The following is a 25,211-nucleotide window of genomic DNA, read 5'->3' as shown; positions in this document are numbered from 1 at the left end:
GTATGGATGATCTAATAAGCCTTTTTCCACCTCTAGCTTCCATGGTTCCCTGTAAGAGAAAAGGGTTTAAACTATCTCCATTTAGCAGGTTTTGCCGTGCCAATTGGCACCGGGTAAAGGCCCTAAACAACACTGTGACTGGACAATAAATATGATGGCAGAGATTCTGTATAACAGCATGAATCTAAGAACACAGCAAATTCATGTGAAATCCACTCTTGTAAAGCAAATAGATTTTCACTGTTTAATGATTTCCATTTGAGTTTCAGAAATGCTGTTTCACCTGGAGAAAAATGGCTGGTCTCTAGAGATCTCTAATGTGTCCTTCAGAAGGCTGCAGGATTCAGTGCACACACCGGCACCATGATTCTCAAGGGCAAGTCGTGCCAATGTGAAGTTGATTCATTAGAGGATACCTGTTTTTCAGAGATTAAGATCAACTCCTGGGTTGTACTGTTCCATAAAGGAGCTACTGGAAATATAATTTGGTGTCAAAGGATGCAAAACTAAGTCACCTAAGCTGTCTCCGGAAAAGAATCTAATCCAGATGCCATCTGGGTATTGTTGTAAGGCAGCAGAAGAGACAATCAAAGTGAAGTGAAATCTCTGGGGATTTGTCTAGAAACCCATTTGGTTTTGAAGCAGCAGTGCTTCTTATCAAATTTTGCTAAGTACAGTGTTATTTATTAATATTCAGATCATGTTTGTGGTTGAAGGCCCCACTTACTGTACTTGCACCAGACTTTACAGTGAATCAACAGCCAGAATATCCTTGGCTATCCCAGCATCAATCTCATGATGCTTTAGGCTGTGCTCCTGGAAGATGCACTGAACTGATAAAGACCATTTAGACAAGTCAGGAAATCATTCCCTTAAAAACACAAGCTTTGTGCTTCACTGAAACAGAGAATCTACTGCTACAGTCCAAGGGGCAAGAATTCCTCTGATCCCTCAATTTCCTCCTCTGCTCAACTATGTCTGAATGAATGGTACTCCCCTTACAGTACAGCCATGGAGACTTTTGGTAACAACCTTTCTATTGAAAGGTAAAATTATGGAATATTAAAAAGACATTTTAATTGTATGCTCAATTCTGCAGGCAGGAAGGCAAATGAGTCGGCAGTAATGATCTGTTGTGGTATATTTGGGCCAGAACCCCAAGTGGTGTAAATCAACATAGGTTCATTAAAGTCACTGGACCAGATCCTCAGCTGATGCACACCAGGCCGGAGTGGGAAATGAGAAACCAGGTGAAATTGCCTTGTGTAATAGCAATACAAACTTTTTTCAATTCTGGCGGGTGGGAGATGATACCTTGTTTGTTCTAAATAGGGATAATAAATTCTCCCAAATAGGGAGACATCTCAAAACCAGTCCTAGCGAGAGAAATAGGTTATATAACTGCTATAGGCCATATCTTGACTCCTAGCAGCTGCTACATTGCCTCACCATTCCAAGACACAGCCTAAAATAGCAAAAACAAAATACTTTGCTTTAAGAGTTGATTGCACAAAAACCTAAGGAACCTAAGGCTAAGAAGCCAGGGATCTCTTGCTTGTATTAAGGAAACCTTGCCCTGCAGAGTCCAAGCAGCATAGAGATACAGTTCCTTTTTGTCAGGGATTTTTATTCCCTTCCTCACAACCCAATGTGCTCTGAGTGGCAAACTCAGATGATGGGAGGAACTCACTTGCATGTCTCCTCTTCGTGAGGGGTAGGACAGGAGAGCAGAACAAGTCTTTTGTTCTCTTTAATGTTCCACAATAGCACATCTGGTGTCCACCAGGATGTAACACCTTCTGCTAGAGATCAACACTTTATTTAATCTCTCTCCTGTCTGGTGAGTGTCACAGTCACAGATGCATACAATACAAATGCTTAAATATTACCTTACCACTTTGGATATGGATTTGGGCTTGGTTTTTTAAAAAAAGTTGCTTAAAATGTTATAGAGTTGCGGGTTTTGTACTTTTTGGCTTCTTCCACTTCCCTTAAAAAAAAAAAAAATTCATGCCCGCACTGCTGATTTGTTGTCCTGACTCACTCTGTGCATCTGCAGTGAGGAGATGCCGCATGCTGGTTGCACACTCCCTGGCCCGCCTACGGACACGCAGCAGGAGGGGCGGGTGGCTGGAGAAAAGCTTACTATATGATGGTGCGCAAACTTTTCCAGTCAAACCCTGCAGTACTATTAACTGAATCTGTCCAAGCCCCCCTCCATTACTGCACAGACAAGGCTTCCTCAGCAGCAAAGCTTGGGCTGAAAGTGTAGCTGGGGGTGGAACTGAGGATGGGGGAGGTGCTGGTCTGGGGATGGAGAGAGAATGGGGGTAGAGCTGGGGTCAGAGTGGGGTTAGGGGTGGTGTGGGCCTGGGTGCAGATCTAGCCTGGAGACAGAGCTGTGCCTGGAAGTGAAGCAAGTCTGGGGATGGCGGGGTGGGTCTGGAAGCATGGCACTCCCTCCCTGCCTCCCATGGGGGCTAGCCCGGGCTGCAGCGCGTGCCCAATGAACGTTCTTCCATGCCACCCTCGCAGGGCATGGCCCCACAGTTTGAGGACCGCTGCTGTATGGGATACAGATGTTATAAGTGCATACAGCAACTCACATGCATTCAATAAAGTCTAAATACAAAACAGATTCTTATATAATCTCAATACCTATTTTAGCAATACTAACATACGGGGAACCAGACTGCTTCCAACCATGTATTTTATCACTGTTCAGTTGGGACCTGGGGACCTTGGCATGAGCTGGCACCTGATCTGCTGGCATCACAGAGATCAAAACCATGCAAATGTTATTAATGAACTAAGGGGAAGGGGTCCAAATGGAATGGTATATTATGAAAGGACACAAGGTTTGGGAAGATAAGGATTCCTTGTACGATAAACTGAATAAATTGATAACACGCTACTGTTGAGACAACAAGTGCAATAACTAGAGACAGAGTTCTTCCCCAAATGCGGGGTCCGGAGATTGAAGGCTCGAGTTGTTGCTGGGGCTATTTCACAGAGGTTGCTCGAACACTGGCACTTTGAACGACTCTCTTGGATTAACTGATTGAAAATATGCCCAAAACACAACCCTGGGAGCAGAAATCTGCAGTGCTGGGGATCTTTAGAGATGCTGGATTTTAACAGCATTGTATCCCTCTCTTTAGAGAGTCAGATAGCATTTTCAGGATGGCAAACAGCTAAGAGAAAAACACAAACACTAAATTGAATTTTGGAGCCGTCATCAAGGATGACGGCCCTTTAAACTGCCATTTCGAGAATCCCAGTGGGTAAAAATAAAATAAAAAGCCTTGTACTTGGTTATATTGTAAAGTCTGTCTGCATATAATAGACTCCTGTGAGCACAGAGAACACCATAAATTGCAAGGTGATGGAGCAGCAGATAAATGTACAAAGTAAGGCTGCCTCTCTTAATCATCATGCAGAAAGCAAGCCAGGCTGCTGGTTTCTTGCCTGCATCCAAACCTAAGGTTGCACCATTAATACTGAGACAGGAAAAATGTCCTTAATGCATTATCAGTTCCATGTATCCGCCCCTCCATTTGCCTTTTAATTGGATCCCCCTGCAGAACAGACTCACAGAAGTGTAAGAGGAAGGGGCAGGAAGGCATTTCTTGTTTTGATCTAGTTTCTCCTTTTGCTGGTTATTTACCTTTAAAATATGGATGTTCTCTATTTTGTTCTCTGCTGAATTCAATTCCAGCACTAAGTGTTTCTGTCCTCAATTACCAGCTTCATGGGAACCCTTTAACTTAGACATACTTTTGTCAGAGTTTAAAAAGTTCTGCATGCGAGGTAGGTAAGATGCCTAAAATGACAGCAGAGCAGCAGGGAGTCCTCAAACAGGGACTGCTTTAGTTTCCTACAGTTTTCTCTAAAACGATAGCCTTTGTACCTCTGTTCTCTACATTTATAGCACATGTTCTGAATGTCTGAGGGTACGTCTACACTGCAATAAAAGACCTGTGGCATGGCTGTGGCTGGCCCAGGTCCACTAACTTGGGCTCGCAGGGCTCAGGCTGTGGGGCTATAAAATAGCAGTGTAGATCCCCCAGTGTAGATGCTCAGGCTCTGACATCCCACAATGGGGGAGGCTCCAGCCTGAGCCTGAATGCCTACACTGCTATTTTTAGCCCTGAAAGCCCAAGTCAAGTGACCCAAGCTCTGAGGTTGGTGCCATGGGTTTTTTAACCACAGTGTAGACATACTCTGTGCTCACAGAATGCAAGGGGACTCATGTCATTTAGTAAAAATGGACCCAGACAACGTGGACTGTTGAGGCGAAGACTGTATGTATACGGGCAGAGTCCTGCATTGACTCTCAATCCCTTGTATACACACTCTAGGTCATGGCCCAAAACCTCAGCTGCCTCGTCACGTTTTTGCCTTTATTCTTCACTGAACTATCAAAGCCCTAAGACAAAGTGGTAGGAGCGTTGCCAGCACATCAAGGGAAGTGATTATTCCCCTTTATTCGGCACTGGTGAGGCCACACCTGGAGTTTAGCATCCAGTTTTGGTCCCCCCACTACAGAAAGGATGTGGACAAATTGGAGAGAGTCCAGCAGAGGACAACGAAAATGATCAGGGGGCTGGGGCACATGACTTATGAGGAGAGGCTGAGGGAGCTGAGCTTATTTAGTCCGCAGAAGAGAAGCGTGGGGGAAGGGGGGGAGGGAATTTGATAGCAGCCTTCAACTACCTGAAGGGGGGTTCCAAAGAGGATGGAGCTCGGCTGTTCTCAGTGGTGGCAGATGACAGAACAAGGAGTAATGGTCTCAAGTTGCAGTGGGGGAGGTCTAGGTTGGATATTAGGAAACACTATTTCACTAGGAGGGTGGTGAAGCACTGGAATGGGTTACCTAGGGAGGTGGTGGAATCTCCATCCTTAAAGGTTTTTAAGGCCCAACTTGACAAAGCCCTGGCCGGGATGATTTAGTTGGGGTTGGTCTTGCGTTGAGCAGAGGGTTGGACTAGATGACCTCCTGAGGTCTCTTCCAACCCTGATATTCTATGAATGTATACCAACAAAACTTAAAGCTTAGTCCAAGCTCCTTCACAATACTCCTGGTCCCAGCCATACATCCTGTTCCCCTCCACTCCCCACTTACCAGGTTTCAGAGCCTGGGCTGCAGCCCAAGTGGGAATGTCTATCCTGCTATTTTTAGTCCCGTGTGCAAGCCCATGCATGCATGGGAGTTGACCCTGGGCTCTGAAACTCGTTGCCACAGGTCTTTTTTGGTGTTTTTCTTTTTTTTAGCGTGGCCGTACTCTGTATTTCCAAGCTGAAGCTAAAGAGACCCACCTAGTCTGTTTGTCAGGCTGAATTAGCAGAACAGCTTTGCACTTTCCCATAAAATCCTGAAGTCTGACACCTGACCAACGGGGGTTTGGGACTCAAGTCTGGACCTGAATTCTGCAAATGATCCCTATCTTTATTATGGATCTAAACAAAATCTCTGATCTTCAGGGTATTCTAAATCTGGATACTGATCCAAATTATGAAGTATCTGTATAACATCTGCTGGTTTACCAACAAATAAAATACAGTTAGGACTTAGTGGTTATTGCTGCTGAGCTCAAGAGAGGCACTAAAGGGGGGGGGGGGGGAGGGGGAGGAAGCAGGATGGATGTGTTTTTTATTGGCCTGAAAAACCAGTTATATGGAATGTTGTAGCCATGTCGATCCTGGGATATTAGAGACACAAGGTGGGTGAGGAAATGTCTTTTATTGGACCAACTTCAGTTGGTGTATTTAGTTGTGACACTGAGTACCTTTCACAGACCTGAAGAAGAGCTCTGTGTAGCGTGAAAGTGTCTCTCTCACCAACAGAAATTGGTCCAATAAAAGATATTACCTCACCCACCTTATCTCTGACAAACTACAGGGTATTCAACAAAAGGAATGTTGTGAATCCAGTCCTAGGACTGAGTATTTACTGGGATGAAAGTTAGGAAATTCAGAGTTGAGGATTGAATTAAAAGATTTTGCCATTTGAATAGTGCTTTCTCACTGAAATGACGTGTGGGCATCATATCCATGATCCACACTGATTCAGTTTTCAGAGTAACAGCAGTGTTAGTCTGTATTCGCAAAAAGAAAAGGAGTACTTGTGGCACCTTAGAGACTAACCAATTTATTTGAGCATAAGCTTTCGTGAGCTACAGCTTTCATCCGATGAAGGGAGCTGCAGCTCACGAAAGCTTATTCTCAAATAAATGTGTTAGTCTCTAAGTGCCACAAGTACTCCTTTTCTTTTTCCTGATTCAGTGTGATTCTGAGGTGAAATTCATGCTAACGGGAATGATCCTAGAGTCAGGTATAGTGCAAAATGGCCCTATGGGCAGGATTCTTTCACACAGTGCTGCCACAACACTTGAGTTTTCATCTGCATCGTTTCCAGCCCAGGGTCTCACCTGGACCAGTACTTTCAGTCATGACAACCTATGTAGTGGCTTTGTGATGTGAGAATTGATCATGTCTCAATGAGAATCAGAACCTAGGCTGCTAGGGGTCTCGAATTAGTGTGCTAACCCAATGGATCATCTAGATTCAGAGCAAATTTCTTTTTTTCCCATTGCCTAATTTTCACACTGAAACTACTTGGGGAAAAAAATTGACTTCTGTCATCTAAAAATGACAAATATTCTTCAATGATCAAAGTAATCATCAGTTAATAATTTGAAATTACACATAAAACTGTCATTTTGGTTACACTGCACAGACCTAACTGTATAGTACAGCTACAAGAAAGCGTTGCTAACTTGGAGTACTGGATGGTCAATTCTGATTTTCAAACAATTAATCATTGTCTCGGGTATTAATTTCTCCCCTCAACTGTAAAATCTGGGATTGCACAACATGCCAAATGGAGCTACTTGCTTAACAAGACAAATGGATTTTACTGACTTAATCAAGAATAATAATAACTCGATATCTCATTTCTTCATAGCTGGCGAGTACTAGCCCTGGGGGATATGAGGAAGGGGAAAAGGATGTAAAATACAGTCCATAAATTACGAGAGTTTATTAAAGAAACTCAAAGAGAAACAGGTTCCAGAATTAAAGGCCTAATTTCTGTATGGTTCCTAGCAAGTAGGAAAATATTGATCTATAACAAATGAGCCAAGCATTCTATAGATAATATTTCAGAGGGAAGTCCATAATTCTCTTTAGACTGATGACATTATTCTGCTACACTATATTTTAAGGAATAGGAATCAAAAGGTGACCGCTTTTATTTTATTTATTTGTCCAAGTGACAGTCTGCTATGTTCTTTTGTCATGATGCCATAATGTACATCTTCTATAGTCCACTGCTCCCTGGGGCCAGCTGGAAATGCTCTGGAAGGAGTAACCCAGCTCCTGGGGGGTGGGGTGGGGTGTCTCCCTAGTATCATCTTGCCCTCAGCATAGACAACATGAGTGTTTTCAGGCAAAGGGTAAACAGGAGGAACCCGGCAGTCCAATCTGCCGCAAATAATTTACAATCTCAACTACAATGCAACTTCCCTTGTACAGTGGTTTACACACAAACTAGTCCCAAAATGCTTCACAGAGCTACAAAGACAGAGGGAGCAACAAGAGAAAACTGTTTTCTGATGAGATATGAAATGAGATGCAGAATGATACAGGGAGCCTGCCTATTTCCTACTACGAGGAGCTTATACCCTCCTCTGATGCATCTGGTGTTGGGTACTGGTTTAGACAGACCATCGATCTTATCCAGGGTGGCAATTTCTTCGAGACTAACAAATGAAGAGAGTTAACATAGAGAAGGCTCTTGCATCAACACCTGTCAGGTTGTGAGAAGGTAAACAAAGGAGGCCAGGGCTGACAAGTGGTATGGAAGGCTGAGAGATACAATGTTAGTGAGCTAGGTATGCTGGAGCGAGTGGAAGATTTTAAAAACCAAAGGGGGGGAAATTTTGAACTACAAATTACATTAATTAAAGATCAGCAACAAAGCTATAACTTACAAAGGCTGAAGAAGCTTCTGAGAGACTGAATTCAAAGCCACCTATTCAGATCTGATTTTATTTTATTGATCTTCATACAGTTATTAAAAACCCATATACTGTAGGCATGACAAAATAGAAGTATGTGGCTAAGACAGACTAAAGAATTGCCTCTGATGGGTCCACAATAATGCATGTAAGAGAACATCAATTCAAAGAGAAACAAATTTACCTTCCCTTCATAGGGCCAGCACTTCAGTCATTTCACATGCTGACAAAAAACCAAACCGAATATTTTAATTGGATGTGCAAGTATCACCAAATAGAAATAAAAACAGAGCAGGATGATCCATGTCAGAGGTAACATGGATATTATTACCATGCTAATGGGCCAAATTTTTATGAGCAACTTCTATCAAGAGACGGATTAAGATTTTTAAAAGTCCTGGGAGGGCTGATGTCTCATGGGATAGATGACAAGATACAGAGATTTTAACCTCTGGGGCACTGGTTTGCATCCACCCCAGCTTGGTACTGAGTGAAAGCAGTTACCCCCAATGGATGTTTTATGGCTTGAACACATTATACAAGGCAGCATCTTATTCACTATTAAGTGGTACCCCTTGTGTTGGGACTGCCAGCAAGGCCAAAGGCCACCACCACTGCCCAGGGACAGAAATTTTGGTAACACATTGGGAAACCCATACTGCTACTTCCTGTGCTGTTGTATGGACACGGAGAGGATTTCAGTTTCCTCTTCACGAGGACCACTATGCACTTAAGAGGAAAGTTGTTCTGAGACAAGCCATGCTCCTTCAAGTGTGGCCCAGGTGAAGCAGCTATGATTAAATATCTGCTGTCATTACCAGGAAATGGATGACCTCCAGCATAGCTACCACACACCCCTCCTTGTTCCTGTCTTCTGACTGCTCCCCGCTGCAGCCCCATGAGTAGGGCTCTACCAAATTCATGGGCCATTTTGGTCAATTTCATGGTCATAGGATTTTTAAAATAGTCAATTTCACAGTTTCAGATGTTTACCTCTGAAATTTCATGGTGTTGTAACCATGGGGGTCCCGACCCAAAAAGAGGATGTGGGAGGCAGGGGCCACAAGGTTAGTATAGGGGGCTCGTGGGATGGCCACCCTTACTTCTGCGCTGCTGCTGGCGGGGGCATGGCCTTCAGAGCTCGGCAGCAGGACAGCAGTGGTTGCTGGCCAAGCACCAAGCTCTAAAGCCAGTGCCACCAGCAGCAGCAGCAGCGTAGAAGTGAGGGTTACTTGGTATGGGGAGGAAAGTTACCAAACGTCTGGGTTTCCCGGGCAGCCTCCCGCCGGGGTCAGGGGCTGACAGCTGGGGCCGCAGCCTCCCGCCCGGGTCAGGGGCTGACAGCTGGGGCCGCAGCCTCCCGCCCGGGTCAGGGGCTGACAGCTGGGGCCGCAGCCTCCCGCCCGGGTCAGGGGCTGACAGCTGGGGCCGCAGCCTCCCGCCCGGGTCGGGGCCTGACAGCTGGGGCCGCAGCCTCCCGCCCGGGTCGGGAGCTGACAGCTGGGGCCGCAGCCTCCCGCCCGGGTCGGGAGCTGACAGCTGGGGCCGCAGCCTCCCGCCCGGGTCGGGAGCTGACAGCTGGGGCCGCAGCCTCCCGCCCGGGTCAGGGGCTGACAGCTGGGGCCGCAGCCTCCCGCCCGGGTCAGGGGCTGACAGCTGGGGCCGCAGCCTCCCGCCCGGGTCAGGGGCTGACAGCTGGGGCCGCAGCCTCCCGCCCGGGTCGGGGGCTGACAGCTGGGGCCGCAGCCTCCCGCCCGGGTCGGGAGCTGACAGCTGGGGCCGCAGCCTCCCGCCCGGGTCGGGAGCTGACAGCTGGGGCCGCAGCCTCCCGCCCGGGTCGGGAGCTGACAGCTGGGGCCGCAGCCTCCCGCCCGGGTCGGGAGCTGACAGCTGGGGCCGCAGCCTCCCGCCCGGGTCGGGAGCTGACAGCTGGGGCCGCAGCCTCCCGCCCGGGTCGGGAGCTGACAGCTGGGGCCGCAGCCTCCCGCCCGGGTCGGGAGCTGACAGCTGGGGCCGCAGCCTCCCGCCCGGGTCGGGAGCTGACAGCTGGGGCCGCAGCCTCCCGCCCGGGTCGGGAGCTGACAGCTGGGGCCGCAGCCTCCCGCCCGGGTCGGGAGCTGACAGCTGGGGCCGCAGCCTTCCGCCCGGGTCAGGAGTGACAGCTGCCTTTAAATCTGGGCTCCCAGTCAGCAGCCACAGAGCTTCCTGCAGCGGAAGGAGGTTGCCAGAGGTGGGTCTGACCCTGCTCGGGGAGTGGCCCCTGCAGGGGAAGAGAAAGTCTTGTCCCTCCCCAGCTGGGCCAGGACTAGCAGCTGGAGCCCAACGCACAATAGGAGCCCCTGGAGTGGGGCACCACCAGTCATGCCCCTCCCTTACAATAGCCAGATTTCATGGTCCGTGACACATTTTTCACAACTGTAAGTTTGGTAGGAGCCTCCCATGCAGGGCAGCCTGTCTGGTGGCAGGATTACAGCATCAGAGGTAACTCTGCCCCTCTTATTCGTTCCATTCTCCACATTCAATTTCCAGGTTTCTCATGAAGACCACAAGGAAATCCCATTTCCTTACTGCTTTAAGAATCTGGGAAGTGGATTCTTTGACCGGCAGGAGAGGGAAAATGATCCCGTGATTAAAAGGTACCACATCCAGAAATAATCGCAAACCTCATCTCTTAGACACAGATTCAAACCCACAACACACCCTCCTCTCTCTCATGCCCTCTATAATTAATCAACTTACTTCTCTTATAGGCTAGGAGAGATGAAAGAGAGATTGCCATTCAGGCGATGGTGGCCACAGAATTGGTGGTGTTCACAATATATGCTGGGCTAATATATATACACATCATATTATCAATATGTATTATTCACATCACATATATTAATGTGTAAAGCACACAATATTAGGATAAAATTATATTTCATATATATTTCCAGCAGTTACCTGGCCTGAATGAAATATATAAAAAAAAACATTAGTGGTACCGTACTATTTTATGATTAGGTTATAAACATCATCTCATAATACCAATTAAATTTATTTTGAAAAGCTCAGAAAGGCCTGTATGTTATAAATAAATATTGCTGTCATGATAAATAATTCAACAGCAAGAAGAAAACTTTTTTGTTTTTATTTATTAAAGGCTTTTTGTTTGAAGAAAAAACTGCAGGCAAAAAACCTCAATATTAATGCAATGGTAATATTAATAAAATCAACTGTTTTAGGGTTTTTTTTAAACTTGTTTGCACCTTTCTTAAATATGAAAATATAGTAATAGGTATGTTATAACCAAAATGTTTAAAAATATAATACATATATATATGATGTTTAGTAATATTGCAAAATGTTAAAGCTAACCAAACAAATTTCAACAGATTGCTACCTTTGTCTCCCATGCACAAGCAAATATCATAAATTTATCACCCTCAAAATGTTTGCATAAGTCTGCATTTAAACTTCATTTTACTTCAATTTTATACTATTTTTACTGTGCTATGTTTAAAAAAAGTTTTGGTTATTAAAGTTTATGATTAAAATTTTGTTAAATATTTGGAATCGCTACCACAAGCAAAACTGTAAAAAGCTTGAGTAAAAATTCTGTTGCCATCTATCTTGGTAAATGATATTGCTCAGGAGGGGAGAACAATACATCTTCTGACAGAAGATTGTGAGCATTTCTCTTAGCAGTCAAGTACTATATTTATTATGAAAACTAGTCATGTACAGGTTAAGGAAGTAAAAATGAATGTCTTTATGCAAAAACTACAAATGCATCTAAACACATTTGGGGTCGGGGGCGGGTTTTCCTAAATAATGGAAAAATCAGAGCAAAGAACAAAAAAGTATTTTAACAAAGAAAAAAATAAAGAGTAAAAAAAACCAGGCCATTCTTCCAACATATGCTGTACCAAAGCCCAGCTTGTGTAATAAATGTCTTGGTCCCTAAAACATGTAAATAAACTAAGTTCATCTGTGTATAAATTCGGGTTACTGAAAAAACAAGAGAAACGGAAAATAAAAAAATGCAGCATGTTAACCAATATGAGCAGATTAAGAATGCATCCCACGGACTAGAGACACCAGAATAATCACTGCACACAGTCAAGAAACCTCCTGGTTTTGGAAGAAGAAAAGACACAGTGTGTTATAAACAACAGACTGGTCAGCCACACTTCAACCTACTATATCTGGACAATTGAATATGCAATTGACCACAGACACATTATAAAAACCACTAGCGTGGCCAGGAATAACTGTTATTTAAACTGTACATTATTAAGCAAAGTGAGTTCATGCATATACGTGTAGTTTTAAATCTCTCTCATTGGAATATGTCTAAATTCGTTTTATGTGTAAAAGTCTATGTATCCTTGTATGCTTCTTTGTTAATTAATATAATAGCATCTTATCAGGAAGGATATGATTCAGTCCCGGAGGTCAGTGCCCCTCCGTTTCCAGACCAGCTCCGCCCCCCAACCCCATTCAACCTCCAGTCCTGCTCCGCCCTCAGTCCAACTCCACCACCAACCCTGCTCCGCCCCACCCTGACCCCCATCCCTGTCCTCATTCCCTCTCCAGCCCGAGCCCAGCTCTGCCCTCATTCCCTCTCCGTCCCCTGACCAGCTCCGCCTCTATCCCCAGCTCCTACCCCTTCTGCCCCCAGCTCCACCTTCAGCCCAAGCTCTACTGCTGAGGAAGCCTTGATTGTGCAGTAATGAGGTAGGGGTGGGGGGGCGGAAGGGTAGGGCAAGCAGATTTAATTAATGGCAAGGGAGGCACAACTGGAAAAGTTTTTGCACCATTGCTCTAAACCCACGAATCATGGTATTGAGGGCCTGGTTAGTGAAGAATGGTACATGGTGTACAATATGCATGACATCGCTAAGCTGTTTAATCAAACAAGTAAAAATGAATGAACTAAATGCAGTAAGCAATTTGATGGCAAGGGAAAACCATGTTGGTAAGGAAATGATTTGTACCGCTGTTGGGAATTATGTTTTAACTGCCATAACCATTTCATTATGAAATACTGAAAAAGGGAAATTACCAGACCTTATAAATGAAGAGCATTTAGCTAGGTGGAATTGTCCTCCGTTGATAACAAAACTATGGTGAATTGGCAATGCGTTAAATTATGCAAACAAATCCCCTTTAGCACAACTCGTAATTAGGGTCAGTGACACCGCATCCTAACTGAAGCTCATGTTATTCAAAACAATCTTACACAATGTCTGGTTCTTTAAGGTATCTTGACCCATACGAATCTTAACAGCAATATTTAATAAAGTAGCTACTGTCCATTCAGTAGATTACCTGGAAGAGAGCATCTACAAGGAATCTCTGAATCTACCTTAGCTACTGGTGCATCACTCAATAATGTGAACCTAAAGGATACTACATACAGCTTGCCATTCCATTAAGGGATATGGATACGTATGCTGATGCGATGTTTTTGACATCATGTGTGTGTGGCCATGACGGCTTGAACCAGTACAACGAGACAGAGAAGCTAGCCACTCCTGTCTCCTACCCAGTTAATCTTACCAGATGGTGACAATCAACAATAAGAGTGACCTATAATATGGATGGACAGTACTGTGTGGTAACTGATTACAAGAAATGTATATATAGAAACCTCGTTTGTAATGTCACTACTCCAAATTTTTGTTTTACTCATGTACGTAGCTATGTAGGACACACTATAACAATGCCTACCCCAGTTTTCCCAGAGTAAATTCATAACACAAAGTGAGACCCAGTACAGCATAAAAATAAAAAGTATCTATCAGTTTTTAATGCGCATATTGATCCACTTACCTTAAATTTTAAAATATTATTAAATCGAAAAGACATACTTATTCAAATTAACAACAACATGCACAAGGCAAAAAACAAGCTTTGACTCACCTTATCCATGATGGGGATTTTAAAATATTGATTTCCCACACCTGGACAGAAGATGCATTTAAAGCTTTGCATGAAAATGTATTAGTTTTATTTGTGTTGATTATATATTACTGCTTGCGCAGTGTGTTGAGACATAAATCACATATTAATTGTATAAATATGTTTCTAGCAGCTATGCAACCTCAACTGGTGTATGTCTTTCTATAATTCTGTTCATTTGTGCTAAGTATCCCATAATACTTTGCAAGCCTGAAGTCAGCTTTTGCATTAGAAAACAGAAAACTTGTCAAAGGCAAAATACATTAATGTTCTGCTCTGGTACAAGCTGGGGAGGTACCTTCATGGACCAATACCTGGAATGCTAGTATCCAAAACAAACATAAGGAAGGTAATCTCCTTCTTTGAGAAAGTAACAGATTTTTTAGACAAAGGAAATGCAGTGGATCTAATTTACCTAGATTTTAGTAAGGCGTTTGATACCGTGCCACATGGGGAATTATTAGTTAAATTGGAAAAGATGGGGATCAGTAGGAAAATTGAAAGGTGAATAAGGAATTGGTTAAAGGGGAGACTACAGTGGGTCCTACTGAAAGGTGAACTGTCAGGCTGGAAGGAGGTTACCAGTGGAGTTCCTCAAGGAACGGTTCTGGGACCAATCTTATTTAATCTTTTTATTACTGACCTTGGCACAAAAGGTGGGAGTGTATTAATAAAGTTTGCGGATGACACAAGGCTGGGAGGTATTGCCAATTTAGAAAAGGACAGGGATACCCTACAGGAGGATCTGGATGACCTTGTAAACTGGAGTAATAGTAATAGGATGAAATTTAATAGTGAGAAGTGTAAGGTCATGCATTTAGGGATTAATAACAAGAATTTTTGTTATAAGCTAGGGACACATCAATTAGAAGTAACAAAGGAGGAAAAGGACCTTGGAGTATTGGTTGATCATAGGATGACTATGAGCCGCCAATGTGATATGGCTGTGAAAAAAGCTAATGCGGTCTTGAGATGCATCAGGAGAGGTATTTCCAGTAAGGATAAGGAGGTTTTAGTACCGTTATACAAGGCACTGGTGAGACCTCACCTGGAATACTGTGTGCAGTTCTGGTCTCCCATGTTTAAGAAGGATGAATTCAAAGGATGATGGAACAGGTACAGAGAAGGGCTACTAGGATGATCCGAGGAATGGAAAACTTGTCTTATGAAAGGAGACTCAGGGAGCTTGGCTTGTTTAGCCTAACTAAAAGAAGGTTGAGGGGAGATATGATTTCTCTCTATAAATATATCAGAGGGATAAATACCGGCGAGGGAGAGGAATTATTTAAGCTCAGTACCAATGTGGACACAAGAACAAATGGATATAAACTGGCCACTAGGAAATTTAGACTAGAAATTAGATGAAGGTTTTTAACCATCAGAGGAGTGAAGTTTTGGAATAGCCTTCCAAGGGAAGCAGTGGGGGCAAAACATCTATCTGGCTTTAAGATTAAACTCGATAAGTTTATGGAGGAGATGGTATGATGGGATAACATGGTTTTGGTAATTAAATATTCATGGTAAATAGGCCCAATGGCCTGTGATGGGGGCTATTAGATGGGGTGAGATCCGAGTTACCCAGGAAAGAATTTTCTGTATTATCTGGCTGATGAATCTTGCCCATATGCTCAGGGTTTAGCTGATCGCCATATTTGGGGTCGGGAAGGAATTTTCCTCCAGGGCAGATTGGAAGAGGCCCTGGAGGTTTTTCCCCTTCCTCTGTAGCATGGGGCACGGGTCACTTGCTGGAGGATTCTCTGCTCCTTGAAGTCTTTAAACTATGATTTGAGGACTTCAATAGCACAGATATAGGTGTGAGGTGTTTTTTGTAGGAGCGTTGGGTGAAATTCTGTGGCCTGCGTTGTGCAGGAGGTCAGACTAGATGATCATAATGGTCCCTTCTGACCTAAACATCTATGAAAAAAAAAAAAGGTACAGAACAACAAGTTAATGAACTGGTACGAAGTGATGGGTTAGATTTTAGAGATACATAATGAATTTTGTAACTTGTAAAATCATCCTATAAATACTTCTAGCTGAAATGTGTCACTTTGGAAGCAAGCCTTCTGTGTAAGCTGAATTCAACCACACTGCATGAGATGACTTCCCAGAAACTGGCTTTGTAGTGAATCTTTTTTTCTTGTACTAACCTATTATTGACTTTTAGCAATAAACCTGACTGATATTAGTTATTTGGTTTCTTGTATATATTTCATAATGAAACAAAGTGTGATCAAGTAATTGCTACACACTTTACCACCAGTAGGTAGATCAGATAACAAGAGTAGGAGTTGAGAGATATGACTTACATTCCCACTTATGCCACCGACCTACAGCAAATTTAACCCTTGTGCTTCCATTTCTCCATCCATAAAGCAGGAATAACTAATCCTTAAAAAAACTCATGGGGGTGTAGTGAAGCAAAATTCATTAACATTTGTCAAGTGCTTTGGGATCCTCAGATGGAAGGAACAATGGAAGCAGACTACTCCCTTGAAAGATTAGATGCAAAATGTTATTAATTACTATCAACTGATTATTAGCCTATCCATTGCGTTTCCATCCTTAACACACCCCTGGTGATTCTGCATAACAGACTTTAGTTAGTGTATGCAAAGTTCTTTCAAGAGCAATAAGTACAACCTAGGTTTAGACAAACCCCATGACCATTAAAACAGTACCATGTAACAGAAAGTGCATGTCAGGTTAATATGAATTCAGAGTTCCACACAACGCAGAGGGTGCTTATCAATATTCAACTGAGAACATTTTTACTTATAAGCACCCTTGAATTGCCTAGCACCACAAACAGCTATGAGATATTCACAAGTAAACCGGTGTCTTATCAGAGGATTTCAATGTGTGCAATGCCTTATACATAAAGCCATGAAGTTCTCAGCCTTCTTTCTCACCCCAAATCATTTCCCTCTCATTTTAGCCCAAGCATTTCAATCCAACTCTATAGGTAGCAAATTGAAATGTTTAGTGGTCCATCAAAGACGGATTGAATCTGAAAAGAATACAGTGATAAGAATGAAGCAAAGCATCAATATCATAGACTAAAGCTCTCGCCAATGACAGCAATGATGTAGAAAGAATGAACGAGCATTTGTTAAACTTCTACCGTTGTGAAAGCAACCTATTATTTTCCTGGCTGTTCTCTGAAATGCCTCAATCACCGACAGAACCAGTGAGTGAGAAATAATAAAGTTCATTTTCTACTGCTTTCGTTCAATAGACACATTGCTGCATATTGTATCCTCCATTCTGTTTCATCAACAACATGGCTAATATTTTCCCCTCACTTTTTTTTTTTGGATAGACTGATGGATGCTCCATTTAAAAACTGTATGTGTCTTTAAACAGACACGATAACGTCCTGTAACATGACCAGGTTTTCAGTGTAGTCTTGTTTACAAAAAAAAAAACAATGTTACAATCTGGAAAGGCTATAAAATCAGCTGACAAAAGAAAGGAACTTCAGAGCGGTGACACACTGATGTGTCTAAAGATCTCAGCACAGCAGTTTCCACTCCCTTTGGAACCCTGGATTCAATGCCTGGCTGATGTCACAAGTTGTTATTTTGATGGTCTAACGCACACTCCCTAAGCAGATGCAGGGCTGGTCTACACTGCAACTTGGAGAGAGCCTCCCAGGCCGGACAGACAGATCTGCACTCGTGGGGGTCATGTTAGCACACTAAAGATAGCAGCGTGGACATTGTACCTGAGCTTAGACCACCCAACACCCTAGATCGGAGCTGGGGTGGCCAGGACGAGCCTCCGCCAGTGCCAAAAAGTCCACGCAGGTATGTTTAATGTGCTAGCTCAAGTCCTGCTAATGTGAGTCGTCTACCTGGGCGCGGAGGCTCATTCCCACTGTAGACATCCCGATATCTACATCACGAAGGCCCCACGCTAACTGACCCAAGTTAATACATACTGCTGCTGTTCCTGCGCAACATGAACTCAGGACTAGAATAGCAGGGTGTGCTACAGGTCAGGATTCAGATTTAAATGCATGTAAGAAAAGAACCAAACATGGAGGAGCAACAGGCCGAAAGTGAGGTGTGCTGACACAGAGCTATTGTGATATAAGTCACCACGCACCTGCCAGGACTTTGCCTGACTCCAGCCAACACTATTCGGCCCCTTAGCGTATGAAAACGAAAACTAATGCCCAGCCACATGCTCCTCCCCATCATGAAAGCAACGATTCAAAGTTACCCAGTAACCCAGTATCTCCTTAGAGTTATTGATCTTTTAATTCTTTTGCATTTTATTGTATTAATGCTTACAGGGAAAAAAAACATTACCCTCCTAGAGTGTCACATGCAAAACAAGATACTTTAATCACGCAGTGGTTCTCAAACTTTTGTACTGGTGACCCCTTTCACATAGGAAGCCCGAGTGCAACCCCCCCTTATAAATTAAAAACACTTTTGAATATATTTAACACCATTATAAATGCTGGAGGTAAAATGGGGTTTGGGGTGGAGGCTGAAAACTCGTGACCCCCTCTGTAATAACCTCACGACCCCCTGAGGCATCCCAACCCTGCTTTAATGTATATGGATCCTGGAGTAAGCAGGCCATTTTTACTTTAAAAAGGAATGCTCAAAAGCTCAAGAGATTACACTGAGGAAGGTGCTCAGATACCACATTTATAGCATGTTATGGATGCTTAGAATATTTATAAAACAATATAAAACAAACCCTCTCTCTATGTCCAATCGCCACTCTCCCATGTTCTGAGTATCCTCACATCCTTCAATGTGCACAACAAATACCTTGATGGACAGCTCAACCCACTACCCCACGCCAGCAATATATGTACACATGACCCAGCAGACATAATAATCAAATAAAGAAAGATGAGGTTGGATGGAGAGATTGGATGGACAGACCAGCTGGCAAGAAATCCTTATTATTGGTACAGCATTTGAATCCAGAAATCCTATTTCCATTCTCACCCTTCTCATACCCTTCCCCTACAGACTTCAGCCACAGCTCATTTTAAGAAGCTACAACGGGAAGAATAATGTGTGGTCCAGGATCCCCCCCTCTCATTGTAACTGCAGGAGGACAAAATTCAACAACTCAATTTTTTGAAACTGGTGAGTCAAGTCATCTCTCAAAGATTGTCAGAGTACAAGGGAACAATACAAGTGTATTCATTTTGTTTTAAAAATATCTATACAGAAAGGCATGTCTATATTACTGGATGCCACACTTCGATTCCTGGCCAATTGCCTTTGCTGCCCCTCAGTGTCACAAAACATTGGGTGTCCTGGAACCAGGAGCATTGTGCCCGCTCTCTACACACTGTCTCAATGTGTTACGCTACAAAGACAATGTGAATGTTCTCTCTCCTCTCTCTCCCTTTACGTCCAATACCCTTACCCAGGACTCTTGTGATTCTCCCTGTAAAGCCAATATTTTATTGCTTTGCTGCTGCTGCATTCACTAGCTCAGCTTTTGTTTACTCCTCCATCTGAGCACAAGTCTGACAGCAGAAGGTTTATGAAGCCCCTTTGGGGGCCCAGTAGTACAATAACCATCTAATGTGCACGCCAATCATTGTTTCTCTTTGTATGAAGATAAGAGAGCAGAACTGGGTTTTATCTAGTGCCTTTCCCAGTCAAAAGTATCCCAAAGTGTGTGACAAATTAGTTGGATAGAGTTTAGAAAAACAGGGCAGACACTGGGCTGATCCTCCAGGGTGCTAAGCGCCCTCAGCCTTCAGGACTTTTTGGTTTGCTTGTATGCATCACAGAAGAAGGGAGTCTTTAAGAGGTACCTCAATATGGAGCGTGGCGACTTGTGAACAAGGATGGATTAGCATGGAAAAAGACACAGCGACAGGAGTGGGAAACAGAGACCGTGCAATAAGGCTACTTGAGCTGAGGATGTGACATGATGTAAAATGGAATAAGTGAGGTCAGCCAGAGCCAGGTTGTGTAAGACCTTGAAAGAGAGGACAAATTTCTTATATATCACCATCGGTGTTCATGCTTCTATAGATGGCGGTTAACATCTCTGGAGGGCAATGAGTCATCACAAAGCTGTTTGTTATCTGATCCAAAACAGCGGTTCGGGAATCTCAAGAAGGCTGTGAATGCATTGTGTTTTGGTGTGATCATCAAAATGGTAATGATTTGCTGGCAACGGAGTGAGCAGAAAGTCATTTTGTATGTCAAGGGCATTTACCTATGGGAGCAATACCTGCACTGGATTTAATCCAGGTGATCAGCCACCATTACAAGGAGCAAATTCAGCATTATTTATTTTTCAGTCTTTTATTTTGTTGACATGAAAATAAGCTGCTGCTGTTTCATCATGAAGATTCACAGGTTTTCATGATCTGTCTCTGGAGTCCTGCCTGGATTCAGAATTCCTCTGGCCTTATTATGTGCTAAATACGGAATTTTTACTAGCCCAATCTGCTTCCAGTTAAACACAGGCCTTTGATCCAGCTTTAATATAATGACCCATATGCTCCATTGCAGCTGTCTTTTATGTGTAACTTACACAGCAGCATCCAGAGTTTCTCTCAACACAGAAATCTGGTTTCCCTGGAATGGGAAAAGGTTCTCTCAGCCAGACAAGGCTCTCAGTTACAATGGTGGAAATCAAAGTAATTCCACTGCATTCAGCAAAATTCACCTGGGTTTACACTGGTGCATCTGATAGCAGACTGTGGCCCTTCGCAGTAGTTTTATTTTTATTTTTTGGGGGGAAAAGATGGGCGCTGCAGTTCAATATCATTGCAAACAGAGAAAATGAATGACAGGAAATGGAACAGTTCTGTGGTTCTGTAGATTAAAATCTAGAGGATGTTCAGAAAATAAATTGCTGCACGGTCAATGGTTGTATCTTTTCTTTGTTTCTGTTTGATAGAACGATGTTTGTCGCTGTATTAGCTAAGTAGCATTCTAAATTCACTCATCCTACCTTTCAGACAGGAGTCTGGGTACAAAGCCTAACAAATCACATGTTAAGTGAGTCCTAAAGCTTAATTTCTTACTTCAAATTAAAAAAAAGAACAAGCACAGAAAAGGCCCTTGGTACAATGAACACTTAATATGGCCTGGATTGTCAAAGAGATGAGAGGTTTCAGAGTAGCAGCCGTGTTAGTCTGTATTCGCAAAAAGAAAAGGAGGACTTGTGGCACCTTAGACAGTAACCAATTTATTTGAGCATAAGCTTTCGTGAAGCGAGCTGTAGCTCATGAAAGCTTATGCTCAAATAAATGTGTTAGTCTCTAAGGTGCCACAAGTCCTCCTTTTCTTTTTAAAGAGATGAGAGTAACTATATGACAAAACCGTTAATCTCAGCTGCAGCTCGGGATTGCTTTTGCCTTAAATTTGAAGGCGTTAGCTAAGGAATTCAAGGTCTAAGAATAGAATTTTTAACCAGAAAATCAAGGTGGGTGAGGCAGACATGCCACTGATCTCAAACTGATCACAGGAGTTGTGATTTATGCATGAAATTAAGCCTCACTCATGATCTCAGGATAGAACTCTCAAATGTCAGGATTTGGTTTTTTTCAGCAGCAGCAGCACAAATGTGTTTCCAGTCCCACAGGAGTCACCCCATCCTAAACAAAGGAATGTGGTTTCTCCACTGGGCATTTAATTCCAAAGGACTGTGAAAGGCAATGAAAATTCATTTACACAGCCAATAAACAAAGCAATCAAGCTAACAAGTGGGGAAGAGACAGCCTGGCTACCCCCCAGCAGTGAAGAGAAACTTCATCTGACATATAAAAGAAATGGAGGGCCAACCCTCAAATAAACAATTGAATCCACTGAAAAAAAAATCCTGACATTTGAGAGTTCAGGCTAAGGCTATGTCCACACGACAGACTTTACAGAGGTATAGCTATACCAATACAGCGGTGCTGCTGTAAGAACTCTCGAGTAGTCGATCTATGCCACCAGGAGAGAGCTTTCCTGTCGACATAATTAAACCATCCCCAACATGTTGGCAGGAGAAGCTCTCCTGCCGACATAGCAGTGTATGTATACACTACCGCTTATGCCAGCAAAACTTATGTTGCTCAGGGGCCCGTTAACACCTCTGCAGTCACGGGACAAAAAGAGGGGGTTAGTAGGTTTTTGTAATAAGCCATTACTTAGCACATGCTATAAAATATGTTCTTATGCTAAACAATCTGTTCCACTTTGCATTTAGCTGTGATGCTGGGAGCACCTTTCTCAGACTTGAAGAAGAGCTCTGTATGGTTTCAAAGCTTGTTTCTCTCGTCAATTGAATTTGGACCAATAAAAGATATTACCTCAAACACCTGGTCTCTCTAATATCCTGGGACCCACATGGTTACACCTACACTGCATAACCAGAAAGCATCCATTTAGTAACTAACAGTGGCCTCATCACCTTGGAATTTGGGCACAACACCCAGAAATTATCTTCAGTTTGACAGACCCTTAACAATAGTTCGTTGCTACAGTGTTTAGCAATGGTTGTCAGTTGCAAGTCAAATGTATTACAGCACAAGTCAGCCTACCCTTTGTGGATGAGGCCAAGTCATATTATAATTGAGCTTAAAAAATTCCCTAACTCCAGGCATAGATCTAGAGCAGAGCAGTTTTTGAAAACGATTGTCATCTAGTCCTGCACAGAACAGGCTGAATCATGCTAGAACACAAGAAAGCTGCAAGAGACTTTAACAAATTGGCAAATTCTGTTTTTTGCCATGTAGACAGTGCCATAGTTAAGGGTCTGTCAAACGGATGCAAGTTAGAAATAAAATCTTAGACCTCAAACATTTTACAATGCTAATACTGCTCTTACCATTTGTGCACTTTAATTACTTCCTGCCATGCTCTCAAATTGGACAATGAAAAATAAATCAGTCACTTTTATTTTCAGTCATGGCCTAGTAAATTTCACTTTCCCATTTTCAGGCATTAACATGATGCAAAATTTGGGTTGCAAATGTGCAGGAGAATATTTTTAAAAACAAAGTCATGGAAACTTTTGTATTTGTATTTGGTTTATATACAAAGACGTAGACTAAAATGCTCAAATTTGGTTAAAGATAGGCATATAACATCTACATTTAAACACGTAAATAGAGGTGGCCTGATTTTCGGCACCCTGATGAATTTTCTGGAAGCCAAATGTGCTCAGTACTTCGGAAAAATCAGGCTAATTTTAGGCACCCAAGTTTATAGAGAAAATCTAAAAATACGGGGCCAAATGTGACTGATCTCTAAAACAACGACAACAACAACAGCAACATTCATTTCCAAGAATTTATAAATGGGTCCTAAATATTTGGTGAGGGCTCTCACGCTACATTAAGATCCCTACAAAGACTGCTACTTATGTACTTGCTTGCTTTTGGAGCTGCGATACTGCTTGGATCTCAACCCAAGCACTCAAGAACATTCTGGATGAGGCTACACTCATGCTTGTCATGTTGTTGCAGGGTTGGCAGGCCAGAAGCTTCCCTACAATGCTTGGCAACTTTATCATGCCAATCGTGGGTCCCGGGAATTGGCACAGCCTCTATAAGCTACTCACAGCTTTTTAGGTGAAGGATAAGAAGATCAACCCAAAGAGATTTAAACACCAATCAAATTCAGATCATTCTTCAAGTTTTAAGGATGGGATTGGGAGTGTGGCCATAGATTTAGCAATTGATGGCAGTGCACATGGGGTAGGAGAGAGAAGGTTCAAAGCTTTGGCAGATAAGCAACAGAGCGCTCTTGCTCCAAATCTTCCTTGGTTATTGGAGTGAATGATCAGTAATTTTTGAGCTTAGAGGCTGGGCAATTTCTTGCCAGTACAAAGGACCAAGCTAGACTGCTGGCAGCCCAAAACCACATGTGAAGCGCTTTATGCAAATGGAAGAAAATACAGTTGATTTAAAAAAAAAAAAAACCCGACAGGTAGAACAGATCCTTTCAGCTGTGGGAAAACCATGCACCTGATACCAATAAGAAAAGCTCACTTTTCCTCTGCTTTGTAGTAAGATATAGGTACAGGCCCATGCTTAGGGCCCAGCTCCTGGACTCATGTGGTTACATCAGAATCTTTGCTTTCATTAAAAAAAGATAAAAAGATTCCAGCTCTTCAAACCACAAAGAAAAAGCTTGAAAATGGGACCCAAGTATGACCCATGCTCCAATGCCTGCCTCAGTCTGCAGGGAGCCTGAGATGTAAACTGCCCCAAGCTTCTCAATGGAGGGTTAACACAAAGACCTGTGGGGCCCCCCACCAACACCACCCCAAGCAGAGGACTGTGTGTGTGGCAGGAGACGAGCACAGTCGGCTTGGCCCCCCCACGCACAAACTGCAGCTGCTGGGGGAAGTACTGGAGGTCCCCGCTGCCACCCTTACCTCCGCAGAAGTGGAAGAAAGGGCTCCTGCCGGCACCACTGCTTTACCTGAGGAGAGGGTTGTAACGAGGCTGGTTCTGGCGGGACCCAACGGAGAGAGCCAATTCAGGACACACTGCTTCAAGCAGGGCAGTTACAGCCCAAGGCTGGGGTTTCTATGCACACCAAGACAACCCAAACCAGCCAAACAGAGAAGACTTTGGTTTTACCCCACTGGCTCACCACAAGTCACACCAGCAATTCCCTTAGACACTCCAGTTTCCCAGCATCACCACCAGGGCCACTCGTTATGGGACCGAATGGTTATGAAAACCAAGACCCCAGTAAAAGAAAAAAGGTTCTCTCGATCCTAAAGGACCAAGCCCCAGACCCAGGCCAATATACAAATCAGATCTTGCCCACAAATCACGCTGTTGCCAATCCTTTAGAATCTAAAATCTAAGGGTTTATTCATAAAAGGAAAAAGATATAGATGAGAGCTAGAACTGGGGAAATGGAATCAATGACATACAGTGATGGCAAAGTTCTTGGTTCAGGCTTGCAGCAGTGATCAAATAAACTGCAGGTTCAAATCCAGTCTCTGGAGAACATCCCCAGCTGGGATGGGTCTTTCAGTCCTTGGTTCAAAGCTTCAGTGTAGCAAAGTCCCTCAAGAGGTAAGAAGCAGGATTGAAGACCAGATGGAGGAGCTGCAGCAGCTTTTTATATTCTCTTGCTGTGTGGTCTTTCTTTCTTTGTCCCAAAGACAAGCTGTCCATCACATGGCATGGGAAAACCTCAGAGTTCTGTCCATAGGCATGTCCCTGCATCCCTTGCTGAGTCATAAGGCAAGTCTGCCTTCTCTCAATGGGTCAGTTGTGTAGCTGAGGGTCCT

The 25,211-nt window shown here is 43.4% G+C and overlaps 1 protein-coding gene across 4 annotated transcripts in view; it reads right to left on the bottom strand.

Annotated features, from left to right (window-relative positions):
* The window catches only part of EXOC4 (exocyst complex component 4), a 600,856-nt gene that overhangs the window by 250,442 nt on the left and 325,203 nt on the right, over nucleotides 1-25,211 (bottom strand). Inside the window, exon 11 of one of the 4 annotated variants that reach the window (XM_073328865.1) lies at nucleotides 15,676-15,881. The exons of the other annotated variants lie outside the window; for them this stretch is intronic. Within the exon in view, the coding sequence (XP_073184966.1) occupies nucleotides 15,854-15,881 (28 nt within the window). The 3' untranslated portion in view covers nucleotides 15,676-15,853. Of the gene's footprint in view, nucleotides 1-15,675; nucleotides 15,882-25,211 lie in introns of those variants that run through there. 4 annotated transcript variants of the gene reach the window in all.

This window comes from Lepidochelys kempii, chromosome 1 (genome assembly GCF_965140265.1).
Source record: "Lepidochelys kempii isolate rLepKem1 chromosome 1, rLepKem1.hap2, whole genome shotgun sequence".
NCBI classification, from domain to species: domain Eukaryota; kingdom Metazoa; phylum Chordata; order Testudines; family Cheloniidae; genus Lepidochelys; species Lepidochelys kempii.
This window is presented reverse-complemented; position numbering and strand designations above follow the sequence as displayed.